The following is a 20,953-nucleotide window of genomic DNA, read 5'->3' on the forward strand; positions in this document are numbered from 1 at the left end:
AAATTGTACATCATTAAGCATATTTGTGCTTTCTGGCTTCTTTATTTTTGAATAAATTTAGATAAATAAACACTGAAATATAACTACGGAAGCTGCCCCCTAAGCATCATTTCACATTAATAGACAATGACTTGTGCAACCACACAAAAAACACAAACAAACAGGCAAGCTCATGTACACGAGCAGAGCCATTTTTCCTCCATTTTTTCTCCTATTTCTCAGCAGCAGTGAAGTCAGCTGCAGGTCACATGACTGGTTTGCCTGGTCTCACTGAGCATGCTCAGACCCCTCAGTGTTGTCAGGCAAAATATAAGACAGCAGTAGGAGCAGAGATCTGCAATAGATAAACACACAGCCACACACACACCAGCTGGATTGCTTGCAGACACACCACAATCACTGAGAGATAGACGCCGAAGAATTGGGGGATTGTGGCTCTGGTTCCTCTAATATCTTATTTTAATGGGCTTACTGTCATCTATTGTTTCAGTGGAAAACAGCCACCGAGAGAGAGGGGCAGGTGTGCCCTTTAAGAGGGGGAGCAGCTGAAGCAAGGACAGCATCCGAGTCTCCATCCTCTCTGGAGGTAAGTGTGGATGGATGGGGTAGGGGTGCAGAGCGAGGGGGGAGGGGAAAATCCGCCTGACTACATCTGTGTTTGTGTTGAATATTATCAGAAGGCGGAATGGGTACGGTGGTGTTGGCTATTGGAGGAGGGGGGGCCCGGTTTGTTGGCGACTATTGGTATGTGAGACGACAGAGGCTGTGGGAATGGCGGGGAGTGGGGGTGGTGGAGGATTGTAAAATGGCCCTTTTAGCAAGTGGTTGAAGGACATGGCAGTTTGCAAGCCAGGCCAACAATAAAAGAAAGGAGAGGAGATGAAGTGGAAGACGTGGTAATGACGGGGGGGGGGGCCGTCTTTAATAGGCTGCTGTTGATGTCGGAAGGGTGTTTCAGACAAGTAAGGAGCCACATCGTAACATGAAAAAAGGAAATATCCATAATCAGGAAGAGAAAAACTCAGCATTATGATTATTCTGTGTGGACATGGAGATGGTAGCCCAATCTAAGGTAGAGATGAGCTTAGTGTCTTATGCTAGTGCAGCAAACAAAGAAGAAAATAAAATAAATAAATGTTCATTTTATCGTATTGACCTACTATAAATAGCATAGATGCCTTCATATTTGATGGTTTTGTAAAGGTCCTGTAGTGCCAAGCTACATTTCCACCCAGTCTTTGTTTGCACGTGTCAGGATTCAGTCACAATATATATTAGGAATTATTTTATTACTTTGGCTCGATATGCACCAGACTGTGTAAATTTGAATTTGTATTCTGATGCTGCAGTGTGAAACAAGCAACTATGCGTCTGCAGCTTCTCGTTAAAAGGGAACCATGCTCATTGTTTACATGTCTAACATAAAACATGATGGGTCGCTATGAAATACAGTGTATTGTAGCTGCCTCTGGTATATCAATGATGTTGTTTACCCTTATCTTTTCATCTGATTTTGTTTTGTCAAAATGTATCTCTAAATTTGGACCATATAAAATGCAAGATCGCAAACAGCTGTAGCTATTCCTTTATAGGCAGCCATTATTTTATTTTGTTAAATTCTTGTGAAACGTCTTTGATTTTCTACTCTACACCCTGTTGCGCTCTGCTTGTGCCAACCCTTCCATTTATTTGCCAGGAAAATCTAAATGGTCATTCCAACAATGCACTGACATCAGCAGATGTGCTGTTTTCACTGTGCGTCTATAAAGGTGTACCAACCTTTGGTGCTTCAATATTAATAGACGTTCCTGTAAAAAAACAAAACAAAACAAAGAAATTGAGACATCCTGGGTACTGAACGTACAGCACATATCTCCCACACATTCTCTCCACAGTGATTAATGCCACTCTGAAAGGAGGCAGAGATGGCTGTTGCTAGGATACATGGCAAGGTGAAGTGCAGACCATTTAAAGAAAAGAGGAGGAGGGCACCATTTACAAAGCATGGCATCACTGGAGATGGCCTCTTTTGTTTCATGTTTTCTTCCTTTACTGAATTTTAATTTCCATTTCTCCAAGGTTTTGCAATTCTGAAGAGAAAGAAAGAGAGGTGGTCAGTCAAGTTTTCTGTTCTCGTTCCTTCCACCTGGAAATAGGCTGCAATGGTTGGCAGTAATCAAAGGCCTAAACCTGTCTGAGTGAGCCTTATGAACAGCAGACCCAATGGTAAGACTGCTTGGATTCTATAGGTGTAATCCCTGCATACGATTAAGCTGTGTCATTCATTCATGGCTTTGTTTAGGATTTCTAAAGTGGTAAATTAAATTAAATTACACTGTTATGGTGGTATTTTCCACAGACACTTAAATGCTGTATTAGCTTCATCTATGTATATTGAATAAGTTAAATACTGTATGTTTATGCAACAGGCCCTCCAGGCTTCAGGAGACATGGTTATTTTTATAAAAAAAGACAGATATTTTTATTAATGCATCTGTTTTAATTATCAGTTGAGTATACTTCTGAAGGATGAATTCGGAGAATATCCAGTCTTTTAGAAATAAATAATGCCTGTTTGTCTCCCTCTTTGAGATGCCATATAAAGCAGTGTTTTGAAGCCCTTGAACGGGGGGCTAAATAGGGAGATGTGAGAAAGGATGGGAGATAAAAGGATGATAGAAAGAGGTTGCATTTTCTTTCCACTCCACTATAATGGCCGTTTCACAATGTGTGGGCCCACAGGACATCAAAGGCCAGTGTTGGACAGACGAGGAGTCGGACGGGGAAAACGAGTCAGAACAGTTCCTGTATGGCATTCAGGTACAGCAGAGGCTATTACTCTTTCTCCAGTAAATCTTTATTGTTTAATCTGGTATTTCACAATTCTAAAATTTGTTTTCACTGATGCTAGTCAGTATTGTTGTGAAATTACAACAACCTTAAATTAGCTGTTTAAAATATATTTTTACAAATAATATTATTTTAGTTCTCAGCAAGCTGTAAAAGAGCTTCTGATAGGATGTGTTTTGCCGACTAACAAGTCCTACTGCTGTAATATGTTGATAGCAGAAAATGTTTGACAAAAAGCACATAGTAATTTGATAATTTAACAAGGAATAACCACTGCAAGAGAACCAGCCACCATTTTTCATGACGCTGTGTACATAGTGTGTTGGTCAAGGGGAATTTTTTACCTAATGGTGGCTCCGGGCAATAAGTCAGGGTTCACCTAAATCATTAGGAATCATTTCTGGGGAGTTATGAATATTCAGACCCAATGTCATGGCAATGTGGAGTTGTTGAGATATTTTGCTCTGGTCGTCCAGAACAGATGGACCGGCTGACTGACATTTCCATTCTAACGCCAGCAGGGCAAACAATTTGAATTCATCTGAAGCAGGATATTCTGTTAAAATGTAAGGGGCTTAGCAAATCTGACATTTACCACTAAATAACAGGTTCAGTAGTATCACCACATGCAACTTTAAGTTTCAGAAATTGCACCTCAGGGATAAATAAAGTTTTATATTTAATTAAATTTAATTGAATAAGTATCAATCTGAAGCAACACTGTCAAATCCATTTCCTTGGCTGCCATTTCATGTATCAACTCATCTCGTAAAGTTCAATGCTTCACTTCCGTATAAGATCTTAATCTGTTAGTCATCCTTTTTTACTGTTATCTTCCAAGTCTTATGATTGAAATGTAAATCCAGTCTGGGACTTAAAGCTCATTTCTGTGCAATAAGTGAACATGAAAGCAGCGTAGTGAAGATAAGGATGAAAGTGTGGGATCTGGTCTACTCACTCAGAGCTGAGGAGATGAGAGTCTGACTTCAAGTCTAGACACCAGGAACACGTATGACAAACCTAGGTCAGCTACTATTATTAATACTTGAAAATGTAATTGTGGAGGATACCAAATGTGCAGAGGCAACCACATGACAGGATGTAAAACCATAACTAAATAATATATAAAATAATATATATAACGTTTCTTGTAATATGAAAAAGATGAACATTGACATCCATGACGTAACCTCATCTCTATCAAAGACACTGTCTAAATTTACAAATGATTTCTCAAATGCCAATTAACCGTCTGAGTTTATTGCAAGTATAAAATATGTTTGAATCAGGAGTGTTGACTAAAGGGAACAAGCCATTCTGAACTGGACTTCCTAACGCAAGATTCAGATATTCTACAACTGGGATCTAATTTCATAATATGCAAATGCCATGATAACCTGGTCTGAAACGTGTCTTGAAGAAGTGAAAGATTAAAAGATCAACTGATTTGGAAATGCGAAATTGATTTGATTTAAAGAATATTTAAATATCGATTCAGCTGTAAAATCTGAGCACTATGTGCTGCGATTGAGTGTTAAAATTTAGTTAGCAAGCGAGCTTTGAGGTAGCTGAAAGTAATGGATAAACAGTTAAAAAAGCTTAAAGTAATGGATGAATGGTTGAAAGCTTTAGGTTCCGCTATTACACGTAGTTGTTGTTTGAATGCAATCTTGACCAAACCAAACCTAAACACAAATGTGTGCAAACATTATTATATCATTGTCCATTTAAAATAATCAATAATGTTAAATAACATCTGTCAAGTCAAATGGTGTCAGCGAAGGTTGCTTGAATTCATCTGACAGGGCTGTTGGGGTACGTCAGACAAAAAAGGTGGGGAACCACTGTTCTGTAGCATTTCCTGTACTGTAACTGTGACCAGTGTTAATGTATGTTTGTTGTAGGGAAGCTGTGCTGCTGACCTGTACCGTCACCCTCAACTGGATGCAGACATTGAGGCAGTAAAAGACATCTACACAGACAGTGCTGTCTCTGTTAGGTACAGCACAGATACACACACACATACACACACACACACACACACACACACAACTGTTTGAGACCTATTTTGAAAATGTTTAAAACAAACAAAATAACCATGTGGTGGTATGATTCAGTGTGCTTGTGCTTCTTAATTTGCCACACGCTGTGCCCAGGCACGATTCAAAGAAATTATGTTTTTACTAATTTTAACTAGGCACTGTCTGGCATAGAAGGAAAAATAACCCTTATTTTTCTCCCTCACGGAATAATCAGTTAAAGGGTTGGAGTGTAATGCATCCCATTACCTATGATGAATGAACTGTATCTGTTGCTGTGTCTCTGAACAGGGAGTATGGAACCATCGATGACGTGGACATCGATCTTCATATTAACATCAGTTTCTTAGATGTGAGTCAGCATTCCTCTTTCTCTGCACAACACCTCCTCCATCTTTGCCCATTACTATTCTAACGTTGACATTTTGCAAAGTAACACATCATTTATAATGCATCGTATGCTCATAACTAATTTATGCAATGAGAAATGGCCCTAATTAGGTTGCTAACTCTGTATATTTGTGTGTATGTGTGTATGTGTGTGTGTGTCTGACTCAGGAGGAGGTTGCAACAGCTTGGAAAGTTATCAGAACAGAGCCCATTATTCTGAGACTGCGCTTTTCTCTTTCTCAGTACCTCGACGGACCTGGTGAGTAAAGATGTCAGTGTGGATGTTGGTTTTCTGGGAGGGACTTTAGGTATTTGTGCCACTCACTGAGCGTAGGAGGTGAGTACAATATGTGCAATACGAGAGGGAGAATGAAAGAAAGTGTGTATGTGTGTATCTTTGCACTGTGTAATAATGTTAGTCATCTTTACTCAGAGCCGTCAGTAGAAGTGTTCCAACCCTCCAATAAAGAAGGCTTCAGCTTGGGCCTGCAGCTCAAAAAGTAAGTCATGTCACTTATAATGTTTCATTGTGCAAAGAAATTTTCATAATTTAACCTCAGTTTCCCAAAGAAAGTAACATTTTGCATAAGCAAATCACAGATGATTTATTTTTCAATTTAAAGTGGCCTTACAAAATATATGCATTTAATTGTAGTCTTAGCCTTTGCAATGTTTTGGTTGACTAATCAGGTCAGGCAAAATAATAATGTACACCGACATGTTCACTCACATTTCTTCCTGCTCACTTCTCCCTTTTTGTGGCAGGATCTTGAGCACGTTCACCTCACAGCAGTGGAAGCACCTCAGTAATGAGTTCCTCAAGGCCCAGCAGGAGAAAAGGCACAGCTGGTTCAAAGCCGGTGGAACCATCAAGAAGTTCCGTGCCGGGCTCAGCATCTTCTCCCCCATACCCAAGTAGGTCTCTCTCTCACTCGCTCTTTCTCTCTGTACCTCTTTCAAGGCATCTACACAGCCATGCCTTTGTATGCTGCACATTTTAGGCCAGTTACTGACACTCCAATTCAGAGGAAATATTTTCAAATAAACAAATGTGCATGTCGTATATTGACATGATACAGTAGTAGGGATGCAATATATTGACATTTTGGCCAATACTAATGGATATATTTCATTTTTCATTTCATTGCAAAATCAACACGTCTGTAGTTTGCAGTTCACCTGTTATACTGTGATTGTGATGCTTGCTTTAGATACAGTTTAGTTATTGTCCTGATTTATTTCTAAACTTGGTTTTAGTATTATGTTGGCATAATATCCACAATACGTAGATATTTGAGAGCTTTTCTATAACTAAGGTGAAATTTTAATAAATATAGAAAAATAGGGCAGTTTTAGCTTTCTTCAGTTGTTGCAGGTTTTCATCAAAGAACAAATATATATATATATTTATAATATATATATACTATTTTAGGCAACCCTAAACTTAAGTGATTCAATCTGTTTCTGGTCACAAAATGCTCTTAACACCTCATTCTGGAGATGTCTTGACTAGGAGATATTCACTGTCTGCAGTGTGTCTATTTTATTGATTACTTCTATGTTATGTCTCTATTTTATGTTCCTTCTTTTTCATTCTTTTGTGAAGCACTTTGTGATGTCTTATCTAGAGAGGTGCAGTATCCATACATTTACTCACATACAAGCTAAGAGTGGATCGCTAAGATTTCTGAGGGATCAGGGTAAAAATGCGATCCATCTTGTGAACTAACTGCGAGCTGTAAAGATAGTGATGGAAATACTTTGCGAAGGTTTGTCTGTGAGATATGAACTGTAGCAAAGAAGACAAGCAGGGGAAAGGAAGCTCTGACACAGCATGTTGCAGATTGACTTAAATTCAAAATCTGACACACTCAACCAATTTCCCCAAGGGGGATATACTCTTCTCGGCCTCTGTCTTGTCTTGGATTCTTTGACAGTTATGGGTGCAGAGGGATTGGATCCTGGCCCACTCGATGGAGGTCAGCTGCACTAACTACCAGGCTGTCTTGACACCCTCACAACTTGACAGAAGTCTCATGTCAAGAGTGTACATGGATAATGTACTGAGAGTGATGGTGGAAGTGAACACTGGTTCTTGTATATTAACAGTTAGTGACTTGAGCTGCTGCCCAAACAGATTTCAGTTGTCTGAGCTAGTATAATACTGCAAGTGTAGTATGAGTGAGAACACCAGTCACTATAAAATTACCCAGGGGCTGACACTGTAGACACATTGCACTCTTAACATACAGGATTTATAGCTAAGGAGATGTTGCAAATAGGGTTGTTTTTTTACTTTATAATAATAAGCTGAATTTCTTTTTTTTTTTTTTGCTTTGAAAGCATATGACAACTAGTGATGAGCAGGAATTGTGTGTTGCCTTCTTTTTAGGTCTCCAAGTTTTCCTCTGATCCAAGACACAGTTTTAAAAGGAAAGCTAAGTGTCCCTGAGCTGAGAGTGACCCGCCTGATGAACCGCTCTATCTCATGTACCATGAAGAACCCCAAAGGGGAGCTCTTCAGCTATCCACCAAACAGTCAGGTCAGTGCCAGTGTGCACCCAGATATCTCACAGATTTGGAGTCAGATACCTTTCATTTTCAATTGTAATTTGTGAAATTAACAAAATTGCACTGTCCTCCCACGTATTTGTCTTTAATGTGTCTCACTCGCATGTCACGTTGTGTCATTTTACTTACTTTACTTGAAACAATGCTGATGTTGAAAAACTCATGATGCTTTGTTAAGGGGTTCAAAATCATCCACAATTCTGCAAAATCCTGATAAAGTGACTGTATATTGTTCTTTTTTCCTTTTAATCCTCTGTGATCCACTCCGACCCTCTTCTCAGTCACCCGCCACCTGCACTGTTCCCACCTGAGCCTTTCCTTTCCCCTACCGTAACATGGCTGGTGCACCGTTTCCCATAATGCTTTGTCTTCACTTGACTCATCAGACTGTGGCTGTCCCGGCGGCCAGGGCCCCAGCGCAGATTACCACGAGGCAGCTGATTGAATTGTTTTTCTCATCCCAGGCGGGCGGCCACTGCAAGAACATCCCTACCTTGGAGTACGGCTTCTTAGTGCAGGTTAGACCTCAAGGAGATATGAGTCGACTTAACAAGGCACTTATACAACCTGTCATTTCTACAGTCCAAAAACATGGCAAACAATTGTCAGTGCTGTATGTTTGTAAGCAACAATAAAGGCTGACCTTACAATCTGGTCAGATGTGAGGGCCCTTTTGTATTGACTGTTTCGGGTATTGTGTATCTGCTGGTAAGTGGCGGTGACAGAGGGTGGGGCCCACAGTGCTTTTTGTGCTAGAACCTTGTAACAGGTTCAGCCAGGCGTAATTGCAGCACAGATTTGTAGTTTTGTGACAATGCTGCTGCCAAACTAGTTACTTTATATGGCAGAGCTTCAGGTGGGAGTGATAACTGGGAACACCACTGTGCTTTTCTCCAAACAGATAATGAAGTATTCAGAGCAGAGGATCCCCACGCTCAACGAGTACTGCGTGGTGTGCGACGAGCAGCACGTCTTTCAGAATGGATCTATGTTGAAGGTAGAGAGAAAAATACATTCTCTCTCTCTCTCTCTCTCTTAGTAATATGATCCTGTTACTGGATTTTCCACAATTGAACTTTTGAGAGAGCAAGACAAAGAACGATAGTGTGTGTCAATATGCGTGTGAATGCAGTGTACTTGGTTTTGTGTATACGTGTAGCACATGTTGAAATAAGAGTATTTTTGCCCCACTTTGTGTGTGTGTGTGTTATACAGCCGGCTGTGTGCACCAGGGAGCTGTGTGTGTTCTCCTTCTACACTCTGGGTGTGATGTCAGGAGCTGCAGAGGAAGTGGCCACTGGAGCAGAGGTGACAACAACATAACAAGATAGTATATGATATAATTCAGATTATTGATATATTTATATTTTCCCCAAATTCCTTTTGGATTTTGGATTAAAGGATTAAATATTCATGTAAGAAAAACAAAACACAAGGGTCAAACACTGATCGCATTTGATGTGATGATGTTAATTTCTGATTATTTGTAGTTTATACATATTGGAACAGAGGCAGGTTACTGACAATGAGTTGGTAGCAGCACAAGATAAAGGAATACAATGTAAATGTCAAATTCTTCTTTCCCCAGGTGGTGGACCTGCTTGTGGCTATGTGTCGGGCTGCTCTCGAGTCGCCCCGTAAGAGCATCATCTTTGAGCCCTACCCATCAGTTGTTGACCCAAATGACCCCAAGACTCTGGCCTTCAATCCAAAGGTCAGCATCCTCACTGCTCAAATCATGATTACTAACTGTGATCAATAGACAAATTAATTTCAAGATGACACATCAATTTTAAAAACACAAAGCCTACTCTGTTAAAACCACTGCTGCTGACAGAACAATACTCAAAAATATTATTGCATGAAGTTATTATTAGTTGTATCTTGTATATATGAGTATCTGATAAAAAAAAATGTTTTCATTACATGGAAAAATAGTAACAATATTTTACAAACTTATACCTCTACAAGTGATTTTAGATGTCTGTATGTTGTTCCCACTCTCATCGCATACAATGGATGTTTGGCTCAAACGATGAACACAGAAGAAGAATTATGAGAGACTGCAGAAAGCGCTGGACAGCGTCATGTCCATCCGGGAAATGACCCAGGTACAAGAAGGAGGTGGGAGGGAGAGAAGGGAAGGGCCACAGTGAATCAAAGCTACAGTTATTTTAGTTTATATAATATCACTCTATGTCTACCCCATAACTGTATTTGTGGACTGTGGTGTTAAAGCTGCATGGGTGGGGTCTTTGTTTTTAAGTCAAAGCGAAATCAGTTGTTGATGATTAGTTTATCTTCTTTATCTTCATCTCTTCTTTCTATTTGATTTAACACTGTGGCTTCACTGCATATGTACAACATTAAACACGCCATAAGTCTGTATCTAAACACTTGCTCATTTGGCTTTAGAAAGAATCTGTGAAAAAAGAACCAACTGAAAACAGCACATGCTTGTGGTTCTTCCAGGGCTCATATCTAGAGATCAAGAAACAGATGGACAAACTGGACCCTCTGGCCCATCCCCTGCTACAGTGGTGAGTGGAGAAGATCTGTTCGAAAAATGGGTTTACTCAGCTTTGCATATCAACAGGATCTGATTTAATTTCGGAAATTAATATACTGCACTACTCATCAGTAGAGAGCATACAAATTATCATGGACAACACAATAATGCTAATGCCAGCAGCCTTTTTTCATTAAAGTCTTCTTGACATGTCACAGTAGGAAAAGCGCAGGTGTAAATAATAAAATGAATGATGGCTGAATTTCATTTAGCTGCTTTGGTTTCATGGTCCGGCTATTGTGCATGTTAGCTCTGTTATAATCTCATGACGTACCAATTGTTGGGTACTTTTTAAATTCTGTTACATTATTTTATGTATTTTTTTTCATCCTGTCTCTGTCTCTCTGCAGGATTATTTCCAGTAACAGGTCCCACATCGTCAAGCTGCCTCTGAGTAGGGTAGGGAACCAGAATGACATCCCCTCAAGTGTCCTCTATCAACTTAGTTTTTTAATGCTACATTACGTAATTTGATGGTTCATACTCATTCTTTGTCTGTCTGTTTGTCTCTCCCTTGCTCTCACTTCTGTCCCTTATGATCTTATTGTGATAGCAACTGAAATTCATGCACACCTCCCACCAGTTCCTGCTGCTCAGCAGCCCCCCGGCCAAGGAAGCTCGTTTTCGCACTGCCAAGAAGCTATATGGCAGCACCTTCGCCTTCCAGTGAGTCCACTTTGTTCCTCTCATTAGCTGATGCAGCAGTCATACAATCAAAGCTCCATGTTTTCGTCGAATGGTTACTTGAAGCTTATGAAGCCTAAAATCATTCAGGCTGTTATAAGATATCAGACAATAGTTTGAAAATATTACATTGTAAAGCTTGTGGCTGTATATAATGTGGGAAATCAGTTATTGTAAATAATTGATCTGAAATCAAGCATAGTCACTAAATGCATGCATAATTTACTATTACAGCAATACACTCTGTCAAACATGAACGTGTCTCAGTGTAACACCTGGTCATTATGTTGCGGATGGAGGAGCCACTCAAGCAGATTTTTATGGAACCATAACAAACAACAGCACAGAGCAGCGGCCATTCTCTTGGACAGAGAAACCACCTTGCTAAGCCAGCACATGGAGCCAGCAATATCTGTGAGATAGCGATTTGTACTGTAGCAGATGGGGCTTTGCTGAATATTTTAGATACACACGGCCCATCTGGGCACTGGCAGGGTACGACTAACTCATGAGCAGTGCTAACAGTCTCTCTTGCTGCTTAATACTACAAATTTAATGATTCTCAACAGGAAATGCCAAATTTTATGTCACCTTGGCTGCCATTATTTACACATTTATACATTGATATAAATAGAAACATACAACATGTAAATGCATGTACATATAAGTACATTATTAAGAAGAGAATCCATACAGGGCTGATTAGTGAAATTAAGAACTTTTCCCTGCTTATTTACGAGACTGTGGGAAGAAAAACGTCATACTGCTTTAAAATGAGTTAAAAATAAAGGCACTCATGACACTGCTGTGACCGTTCTATTTCATTTTAAGACAGTCCAGACACATGCACAGGGGGAGGAAATTAAAATAACCCATCCTGTACTGAAAGAGCGCAGTGATGGGTTGTCAGCTTTGATCTTCATCCTTTAAAACTTTTTTTTAGTGTTAAATGATATAAATTTGGAGGCTTATGATGATATAACAGAATGTCCTGAAATATCCTTGTCAGAAATTGTATAAATAGACGACTACAGTAGCTCTTTTGTTGTTGGCAGAAGAGAGCTTGAATCTTCTCTCCTCCTGATTTTGAATTTGCGCTTACAAAATACTTAATAATAATAACTAAGTGGTACAGCTAATATAACATATTTTAGCTGTATTAGAGTCTTTCGTGACACAAATGTGGAAAATATAATATTAAATTAAATAATATTAAATGTCTCTTTTAGTGAATTAAAGGTCACAGACAAAATAAGCAGCGTGGATCTGACCACTACCCTTGCAGCGGTTGCTGAGATCCGCAGCGTTTATATCCCCACAGCACTTTGTTTTATCTCTTCTTTCTTATCTCTCCCTCTCTCTACACTTGCTCTAGTGGTTCCCATATAGAGAACTGGCACTCTGTTCTGAGAAATGGACTAGTCAATGCCTCTTATACCAAACTGCAGGTACGTAACCCTGGCAGTTGGCTGGAATTTACGATGCATCTCCTCTCGGACAGTAAACCTGCTCTTGGACAGAACAGGCTCGCTGTCCGGCTGATTCATTTTTGCAGTTAATAGATGCCAGCTTCCCTTTCGTCAGCTTTGCAAATTGGCATTTCAGCGAGCAGGGCACACTGGGAGATTTTCCTGGCCAATGTCGGCCGCTTTTTGCCTCCTCCGCCGGCAGCAGCGGACAGCACGTCTCTTCTTCTCTTCCCTGATGAAGGGAGGGGGCTGTGGTGTCAGCTGTGATGTCAGGAGGCTGCTAGTGTGCCCTGTTGGGGTTAACCACCTAGAGCACTGAGTAGGTTAGGTCTGATGCTGAAGGATGCAAAGGACGAGCTCCATGGTAGTGAGTATAGACTTCCTGTGGGTGATTAACGAGGGCTTCCATAAAAGGTCAGTAACTGGCACCACTCATTATCTATTCAGACTTGGGTCACATAGTAGCCTCAAATCATTTCAAGTGTTTATTTCAAGCTAGTTGCTACCAGGTGGGTACAATGGACCAAATCAGGACCGTAAAGATCATTTTCTATGTGTTGCGGGACTGTACTCCTCTTTTACTCCATCTGCATACATCTGCATCTGTATATTGTTCTGCCAAGTTTGGTGTCGCACTTTGTGACCCAAGTCTGCAAAAGATAAATAAATAATAAAACAAGAAAAGAAGAAGTGAGCACTAAAAGGCACCGAATTGTCTAATTTGCACAATACGGCTGATAATGACTGCTTGGAGATACACTAGCATTTCTTGAAAATAGATTAAACACAATTAAATGTGAAATCTCAAGGATCTGTGAAACTTTTGTGTCGGCCGTGATTGCTCTACCATGCTGATGTATTTCATTCATGCTTTCTTTGTTCACCAACTTTTTGAACTCTCCATCTTTGATCTCGCCTCAGTGCTCGTTGTCTGCTTTCTCTCATTCCTCTCCTTTTCACCTTGAGCATTGACACCCCCTCCCATCCCTCTGTCATTGTGTTTCACATGAGGAAGGGGACTGAGTTTGCCTCCAGCTCTAGCCATCACACAAAAACTCTTGTCTATTTTTCCTTTTGATTTCTTCTAGATGTGCCACGCCTGACCTCCATCTTCCTCACATTTCATTCCCAAACTCTCAAGTTGATCTTTGTTCTTTCTCTTGTTTCTCCTTTGGGTTCACTGTGGCTTACAAACACTTGTCCATGTTGTTACACCTGTGGTCCTTTTTGTTTTTTCCTCATTCTGGACATTCCTTGTGTGGAAGCTCATCATCATCAGTCATCTTTATACTTTACCATCTTTACCTTCAAGCCAGCATACATGGTCTCATTTCTCATGTCTCCACATTGCTTGAATACCTTTGACCTTTGAAACATTTTTTATACAAAATTCATTCACATGTAATCTTCAATGGACTACCTTATGTCAGGAGAAAATAGGTTGGCAGTTAGTACAGGTGTGACTGTTTGATCACTGGAATAATAAAACTTCTTTTCTTTCTTTGGCTCTTTGCCAGCTGCTATCTATAGAGTTTGGTGTGTGTGTGTGTGTGTGTGTGTTTAGTATACTGGTTGGATTTGCCAGGTAAACTGTCACAGAAACATATAAAACACTGACTTATATATGCTTTCCTGTGATTTAACTACAATAGGACTGGTATGTATTGCACTGTATGTGAGTACATCCGTGTGTGTATGTGAGGTTGTCCTGTGCAACTGCTCAGTGACCCTTCCTTCCTTCCTGCTCTTTTCAAACCCAAGCTGCATGGTGCAGCGTATGGAAAGGGCATCTATCTGAGCCCCATCTCCAGCATATCTTTTGGATACTCAGGTAGGAACGGCTTATTCCTCGCCACTCAGCTCACTCCGGCCCCCCGCTCACTTTTTCCCCCCCTACCATGTTGACTGAATACGTTCTGTGTTTGTAACATGGCCTGATTATCATCCTGGAGCACTTCATTTTCATATTTGGGAGCTTTCCATGCTATTCTGTTGTCCTGCTCTGTGTTGTGTGTCCATTTTGGGTGCTGGGCCTTGGGCCTTTTCTATGAGCTTGTGTGCCGCCTACCATACCATACATTATGTTGTGGCTGTGTAAAATGGGGCTGTCACTGGATCTGTGTGCATTACTTTGTACTTTGTTGGCTTTTATATTGTTTTCCTTTCTTTGGGTAGGGCTGTAGAGCCATTCAAAGTAAACATTAAGTCCTTACCTTACTTCCCCAGTGTGTTTCTGCTGATACACAATTTCAGAGGTTGGTTTTGAGGTCCTGCTATACTGTGGTTTTGGTGCTGGCTTTGTGGACAAGAGGTCAGCAGGTTACCAAAGGGGCTCACCTGTTGGCTGTATTACCAAACCTCCAAAACAGTTTCACAGTTTTAAGGATGGGTATGCAATTCATTATCCTAAGTTAAAGATGGCAAAACAAATGCAACAGTTATTATATCCATTTGGCTTAATCCATCCTTGCTCAATCAATATCAATAAATAAATACTTAAGTTGATTGCACAGATTATCAGAAGCAGGGTGCTGTCTAAAGCACATACTTTTGATAATAAAAACGGTAACAGCTGTACTTTCTGTATCACCTTTTTGTTTTGATACTGAATGTCACAATTCATGTAGAAATATTCAGTAGCATTTTTTGAACAATAACCTTCATATGAAGGTTAGATCTGTGAGTAATAATTTCTCTGTACAAGGAGTTCAAGACCACTAAAGGAAAGTTTTTCACAGCTTGAGTGACTTGAGGTAAGGTCGTTCTGACTCATGGTTGTTTGCTCTCTGTGTGCTACTTCTTGCAGGAATGGGGAAAGGACAGCACCGCATGCCCACCAAAGATGAACTGGTGCAGCGTTACAACCGAATGAACACCATACCACAGGTGAAAGAACTGGAAATATTACAGCCTCGCATGTACTTAATTTATAAAATATAAGAAATACTGCATCATTTATAAAGATAGTGGGGCTCTATGAATCCAGGTTCCCATTATACACGTAGAAGATGTGTTAATAAAAGGGAGGAGACAAATCTTTGATTTTTAACAATCCCTATGCCCTAATTCTGACTGTTGCACTCTGTACAGTTTCAGTGTTTGTAATTATACATTTTAGAGCAGTCCTCTGGATACTGTCATTAACTCAGTTAGATCATGGTCTTTACTGCAGCAGCTTGGTGGGACTTAACTGTTGCCTCTCTTTTCTGTAGAGCCGCCCAATACAATCAAGGTTTCTTCAGAGCCGAAATCTGAACTGCATCGCTCTGTGTGAAGGTAATCACGAGCAGGAAGTATAACACGTGTTAAAGATTAGAAAATAATGTCTGTTCAGTAATATTCCAGAGCAACATATTGGTGTTTGCCAGGTAAATAAGTTAAAGCTGAGATAATAATGAAAATGTGTCTATATTATGCTATATTATAATGTTAACAAACATTCAATTAAATAAAGATTAAACATAAAAATATGTTAGTTAACAACAATTATACAATTTTCAGTCTCCTTCATCATAGTTAGTTAGTCAGAACGATACCTTAAAGTTACATCAATAAAATGGAAATAAAATTGGGTAATGTATTATTAACAATAATATGTATAATAGTTAATAGTTACAATATGATCATCATCATAACAGGAGAAAACAATTAAAAACTTACTTAGGATAATAATTGAGTTTAAGCATTAAGCTTAAGATGTACTATACAGTTTTGCTGTATAATAACAAAAACAACAGCAACCATTACTATTACAACCAATACTAATATCAGAAGGAGTGGAAGAAAGTACAATAAATATGAACTACCATTCATATTTGATACTTGTGGTGTAACATGAGACTCTCTTTTAAACAGTGATCACATCTAAGGATCTGCAAAAACACGGCAACATTTGGGTGTGTCCAGTTTCGGACCACGTCTGTACTCGCTTCTTCTTTGTGTGAGTATCCAACATTTTTAACTCCTTGATGACTCCTTAAATGAAAGCTATCATTTGAGACAAGAGTTGGCATAGCAGCCAGTAAATCTAAAAATCATTATCATACTTTTAAAGTGCACAGTTAATCCCTCAAATGGTTAAATATACTGCAGTTGCCCCACATCACTCATCATCATTTAAAATTAGCAGTCAAAGTGTGCTGATGGTTGAGTGGTGTTACCACTGCACTAAAGTGGGTCCCTCTCAGGTCATAGCCTTTCAATAAAGATGTCTAAAACTGTTGTTTTGGAGCTCAGCAAATAAAACATGGCATCCACACTGGCGGCTGTGTGTCCAAGCTTTAGACACACACATTCACCAGATGGCAAAGTCTATTATCATGTCCACTGCTGTCTTCTGAGTTGGAAATTAGATTTGAGATGGCCTGCAATCAAATTTAAATCACAGCTAAATATAATTCAGTTCTGAACTCGTGCTGAGTGTGTGGTTGTATTTTTTTATCTTGAAGAACTGGTAGATAGGTTATAAAAAAAGATTTGTTGTGTCAGACCTAATGATGCCTCCTCTAAAATCACTGTAATTCACTTGCTTCCAAGACAAGAGCAACTCACATAGGCTCATTTATCTGTGGAAAGGTTACTTAAGGTTATTAAAAACTTAAACCGCTATTAATGAAAGGATGAAAAGAAAACATGTCAACTCTTTGATGTATAATATGCGCAGGTATGAGGATGGCCAAGTAGGAGATGCCAACATCAACACCCAGGAGCCTAAGGTGCAGAAGGAGATCATGCGTGTGATTGGGACCCAGATCTACTCCAGCTAATGGAGGTTCTCCATGCGTCTCTCTGGCGGGGACACACAGGCAGGCAGACAGCGAATGTTTGGGCGAGCTGAACTTGGGCCTGATACTGAAGGCAGAGGGAGCTCTTGAGCATATTATTTCTAAAGTTGTTTTGTTCTGGTCCTCTCATTTCTCTCTCTCTCTCCTTTGTTCCTCATCTCCGAGTGGTTATGCATTACATGTTCATTTAACATTCAGTTAGGTTCACCTGGTTAAAATCAGTCTGCTTTTTTTCAGTTTGTGTCACTTCATCAGATACGTAACACACTGATAAAGAAAAAAGTAGTCACTTGTGTGGCTCTCCAAACATACACACACTTTCAAACCCAGGATCGACTGGGCTTTCTCCTTTCTTGCTGCACTCTGACTGGTCCTAATTATCTCTATTTATCATTTCTCTTTGTGAATATCTAGTAAAAAAAAAAAAATCATTCCAAATGATAATTAGATCCCTTTGTGGCAAATAAGTGATGGATTTACATGCACATAGAAGTTTGTTCTCTTATTGTGTTTGCAAAGGCATTATATCTGATCCGTTTATTTAATATTCTTTGACTAATGACATGAATTAAGGTCTGTGACGTGGTTATCTGAGGGGCAAGCACTGTTCTGTCATTTTGTCCTTGTTCGCTGGATAAAGCTCCCAGAATTTAATAAGCGAGGTGTGGCTTGAACTCAAGTTACATACACTATAGGCACTTTGTTTTTGATAACATTATCAAATTTAAAAATCCATTAGCAGTATTATGATGTTTCAGTACAGGATTAAGACAGTTCTGATTGATGATGCACTTTCAAAACCTCACTGCCCCCAAATCTCAAACAAGCTGGAAAAAAAAAGAAAAAACAGCTACTTTTATCTAACTGGACAGAAGTGTAACATGGCAGGTCACCAACAAGGGTCATACAGTTTCCTCACAGCTCCATTTAATATTTTTGGTTTTGACATGTACTGAAATAATGCTCTGCAAGGCAAAAGGGCTGATATTACTGCTAATCACACTGCAAATCAACATTCACATGTGAGCTTTTTGCACCTTAAAATGACTTTAGTTTGTTGTTTTGGTTTGCTGAGGTTAGCCGCTGTTCCTCTAGCCAATAATTTCTTAATATTTCTTACATCTGCCTGTCTGAAAAGCTGAAGCAGGATACTTTGGTCTTATAAGAAAAATGGCTACCACTTTGCTTACTCGAAAAGTTTGAGCAGCAGGACATTTTTGAATTTGTCATCTTCATTTGCTACAGTGCTCATAAGGTTTTGACTACGTTAAAGACTTGTGAGAGCTGCAGTTCTTGAATGCTGTGAATGAAACAGTGTAACAAGGCCCAGTTGCATTGAGTTTGGTTTGGTGTCTGCTCCTTAGTTGTCAAAAATTGATTTATGGAGGATATATCAGGCTAAAACCCTAAATGGGTCAAATTGAAGCTGTGAGGTTTACCCCTCAACAACAGCAATATAAATACAGTATAGTGATTCAATTATACATATATAACCATCCTCTCACTCTTGTTAAAAAAAAAAAAATGTGGATTGGGTTTAATCTGTGGACGTGTCATAACTGTTGCCTATGTTCAAAAAACAACCACAATCTGTTGCTTGCCATTTTTTTCCAAGTAGTCATCACTTTTTCTTTAAGTGGTGGATATCTCATTTTGAAATGAATCTCTTTGTGTATGAACTACACTTCCCATTGGATTCACAACCTACAAAATCCACTGTACAGAAAATCATGGACAATTTTACCAAACTATCTACTAACGGTATCCAGTCCAGGTGAGCTCATATCCTCCCCAGCCCTGACTAATGGACACTGGATGATATAGATCTGCATTAATGTGCAACTCTGGTTTCACCTTGGAGGATGGCAACCTTGTATAGCTAATCAAGTTTATCAGTTAGTCATGTACTGTATGTATGTATGTACGTGTGGGTTTGTATTTTCTTGACATTATACTAGACATTGCACTTATTCAACATTTGCCTAAACAGGAGAAATGGACTGTCCTCGGACCTGCAGTAGATGGGTAGTGGAGATAAAGGGGAGAAAAAGTATTTATGGAGTCCACAAACACTAAAATATCCAACATCTTAAACATGTCTCAACTGAGATGGGCTTTCGTTGTCTCCTGGAACTAAAATTCTGACTACTGAATGGACTTTGAGGCACTGAGAGTGAGCAAATTGTAAATAAGGACATTGGAGACCTTGTCGAAATGTATTGCCCAGAAAGAAGTGGACATGTACAGCTTACTCATTGTGTTGCGGGACTGTGCTGATAGCAAATGCCTGTTTTTGCCAAGAGGTTTGAGCTGCGAGTCTCTTTGAGAATCTGTTCTTTGGCAGTCTGTCTCTGGTGAGTAATGTTTTCAAAGATGATGTTGACGACAATGATGGTGATTATGATGATGATGATGAAAGGCGACGATGAAGGAAAAAAAGAAAAAGAAAAAAAGAATAAAGCCTGATTTTGCACAGTTTTACATACAGTCTCCTATTCTTTGATGTTTCTGTAGAAATCAGGTTGACCATAAATGTAGAATTGCTATTGTGGCTGAGGCTTTGTGCTAACATTTTGGTCAGAAGGGGGCACCATTACTCCATGGACATATACACAGACCATCTGAGTCTTCTATTCTATTTGAAGTCTAGACTGAAGTTCAAACCATATTTTTTTTCCTGTATTCATATTCATGAAATGTATGATTATTTTAAAAAGTTGATTCAGTTATAGATGAATTATAATGTTTTGTAATTATCTACCATTATGTCCTGCTTTTAACATGCTGACACATGTTTAATATAAATATTATATTTATAAAAAAAAATGTATGTGGTTGTGTGCGTAACAAAGCATGTTGGTCATATATCAAACGGTGATTCTCATGTGAAAATACTTTACCTCAATAATCAGAAAGACAGTGGGATGAATAATAATCATAGACTGATTAATAAACCCAATATGTCTGTCCTGCTATGATCACATACATTGTTAATACACTATGCAAATGGTAATTGTAAGGAGAGTTGAAGTGATATTTGAAGAAGTGGCCATAAACACTGAACTACCCTTTGATATGAAGAGTGAGTAAATATATATGTGTCAGACTGGCTTTAGAAATACATGCTAACTGAAAAATGAATGGCCATTCTGTCTAGACACCACATCATACTAATTTAAAAAATAAATGAAAGAAACACCACAGTCCTTAAGCACGACACCCCAATCAAACTGACTTTCCTTTCAAAAGTTATTGATTAAGTTCTGGAGGAAGTGATGCAGTGGTACACTTATATACTGCAGCACCTACCTGCTTGCTAAAACTACATTGAATTTGTTGGATGATTTATTAAAATCTAATCTCTCACGGGTAAATATTGCAGTGTATGCTTTCACCTCAAAGGGAGCAAATCACTAATAGTTGTTGACCAGCTAGTTGCTCGCTCTGCCTTTCCTCCTTCTCTCTGTCTCTCCCTTTTTCTCTCTCTGACCACAGAAAGCTCTCCTCTTTCAAACCAGCGGAACACATCTCATCTCACTACTCCGCTGCAAAAGTCCAGTCTGATGGCTGTTTTGGCACAGGAGGCCCTGTGTGTGT

The 20,953-nt window shown here is 39.3% G+C and overlaps 1 protein-coding gene across 2 annotated transcripts; it reads left to right on the plus strand.

The window, feature by feature from the left end:
• The first annotated feature begins 317 nt into the window (after positions 1-317).
• Positions 318-19,877, plus strand: LOC118321325 (protein mono-ADP-ribosyltransferase PARP6). 2 transcript variants are annotated; one of them, XM_035652602.1, is made up of 23 exons: positions 318-586; positions 2,080-2,226; positions 2,743-2,820; positions 4,755-4,849; positions 5,181-5,241; positions 5,448-5,538; positions 5,713-5,779; positions 6,045-6,194; positions 7,672-7,822; positions 8,237-8,368; positions 8,752-8,847; positions 9,066-9,158; positions 9,439-9,564; positions 9,896-9,961; positions 10,323-10,390; positions 10,770-10,818; positions 10,973-11,085; positions 12,479-12,551; positions 14,334-14,403; positions 15,379-15,458; positions 15,785-15,848; positions 16,428-16,512; positions 17,236-19,877. In XM_035652602.1, exons 2-23 carry the CDS (start codon positions 2,224-2,226, stop codon positions 17,336-17,338), a joined length of 1,914 nt encoding a protein of 637 aa, XP_035508495.1. In that variant the 5' UTR covers positions 318-586; positions 2,080-2,223; the 3' UTR covers positions 17,339-19,877. The 2 variants fall into 2 exon arrangements, with proteins under 2 accessions (XP_035508495.1, XP_035508494.1); XM_035652601.1 differs by lacking the exons at positions 318-586; positions 2,080-2,226 and having other exon boundaries at positions 2,713-2,820.
• Positions 19,878-20,953: the final 1,076 nt, after the last annotated feature.

The sequence above is a fragment of the Morone saxatilis genome, unplaced genomic scaffold (genome assembly GCF_004916995.1).
Source record: "Morone saxatilis isolate NCDOM2014 unplaced genomic scaffold, NCSU_SB_2.0 Contig11, whole genome shotgun sequence".
NCBI classification, from domain to species: Eukaryota; Metazoa; Chordata; class Actinopteri; family Moronidae; genus Morone; species Morone saxatilis.

What these genes read in the sequence shown, in the direction of transcription:
- LOC118321325 (XM_035652601.1), top strand. Translation starts at nt 2,713, where the DNA reads ATGGCCGTTTCACAATGTGTGGGCCCACAGGACATCAAAGGCCAGTGT. An exon ending in GACAGTGCTGTCTCTGTTAG is followed by an intron (nt 4,850 to 5,180) that starts GTACAGCACAGA and finishes GTCTCTGAACAG; the next exon opens with GGAGTATGGAACCATCGATG. An exon ending in GCTATCCACCAAACAGTCAG is followed by an intron (nt 7,823 to 8,236) that starts GTCAGTGCCAGT and finishes TTGACTCATCAG; the next exon opens with ACTGTGGCTGTCCCGGCGGC.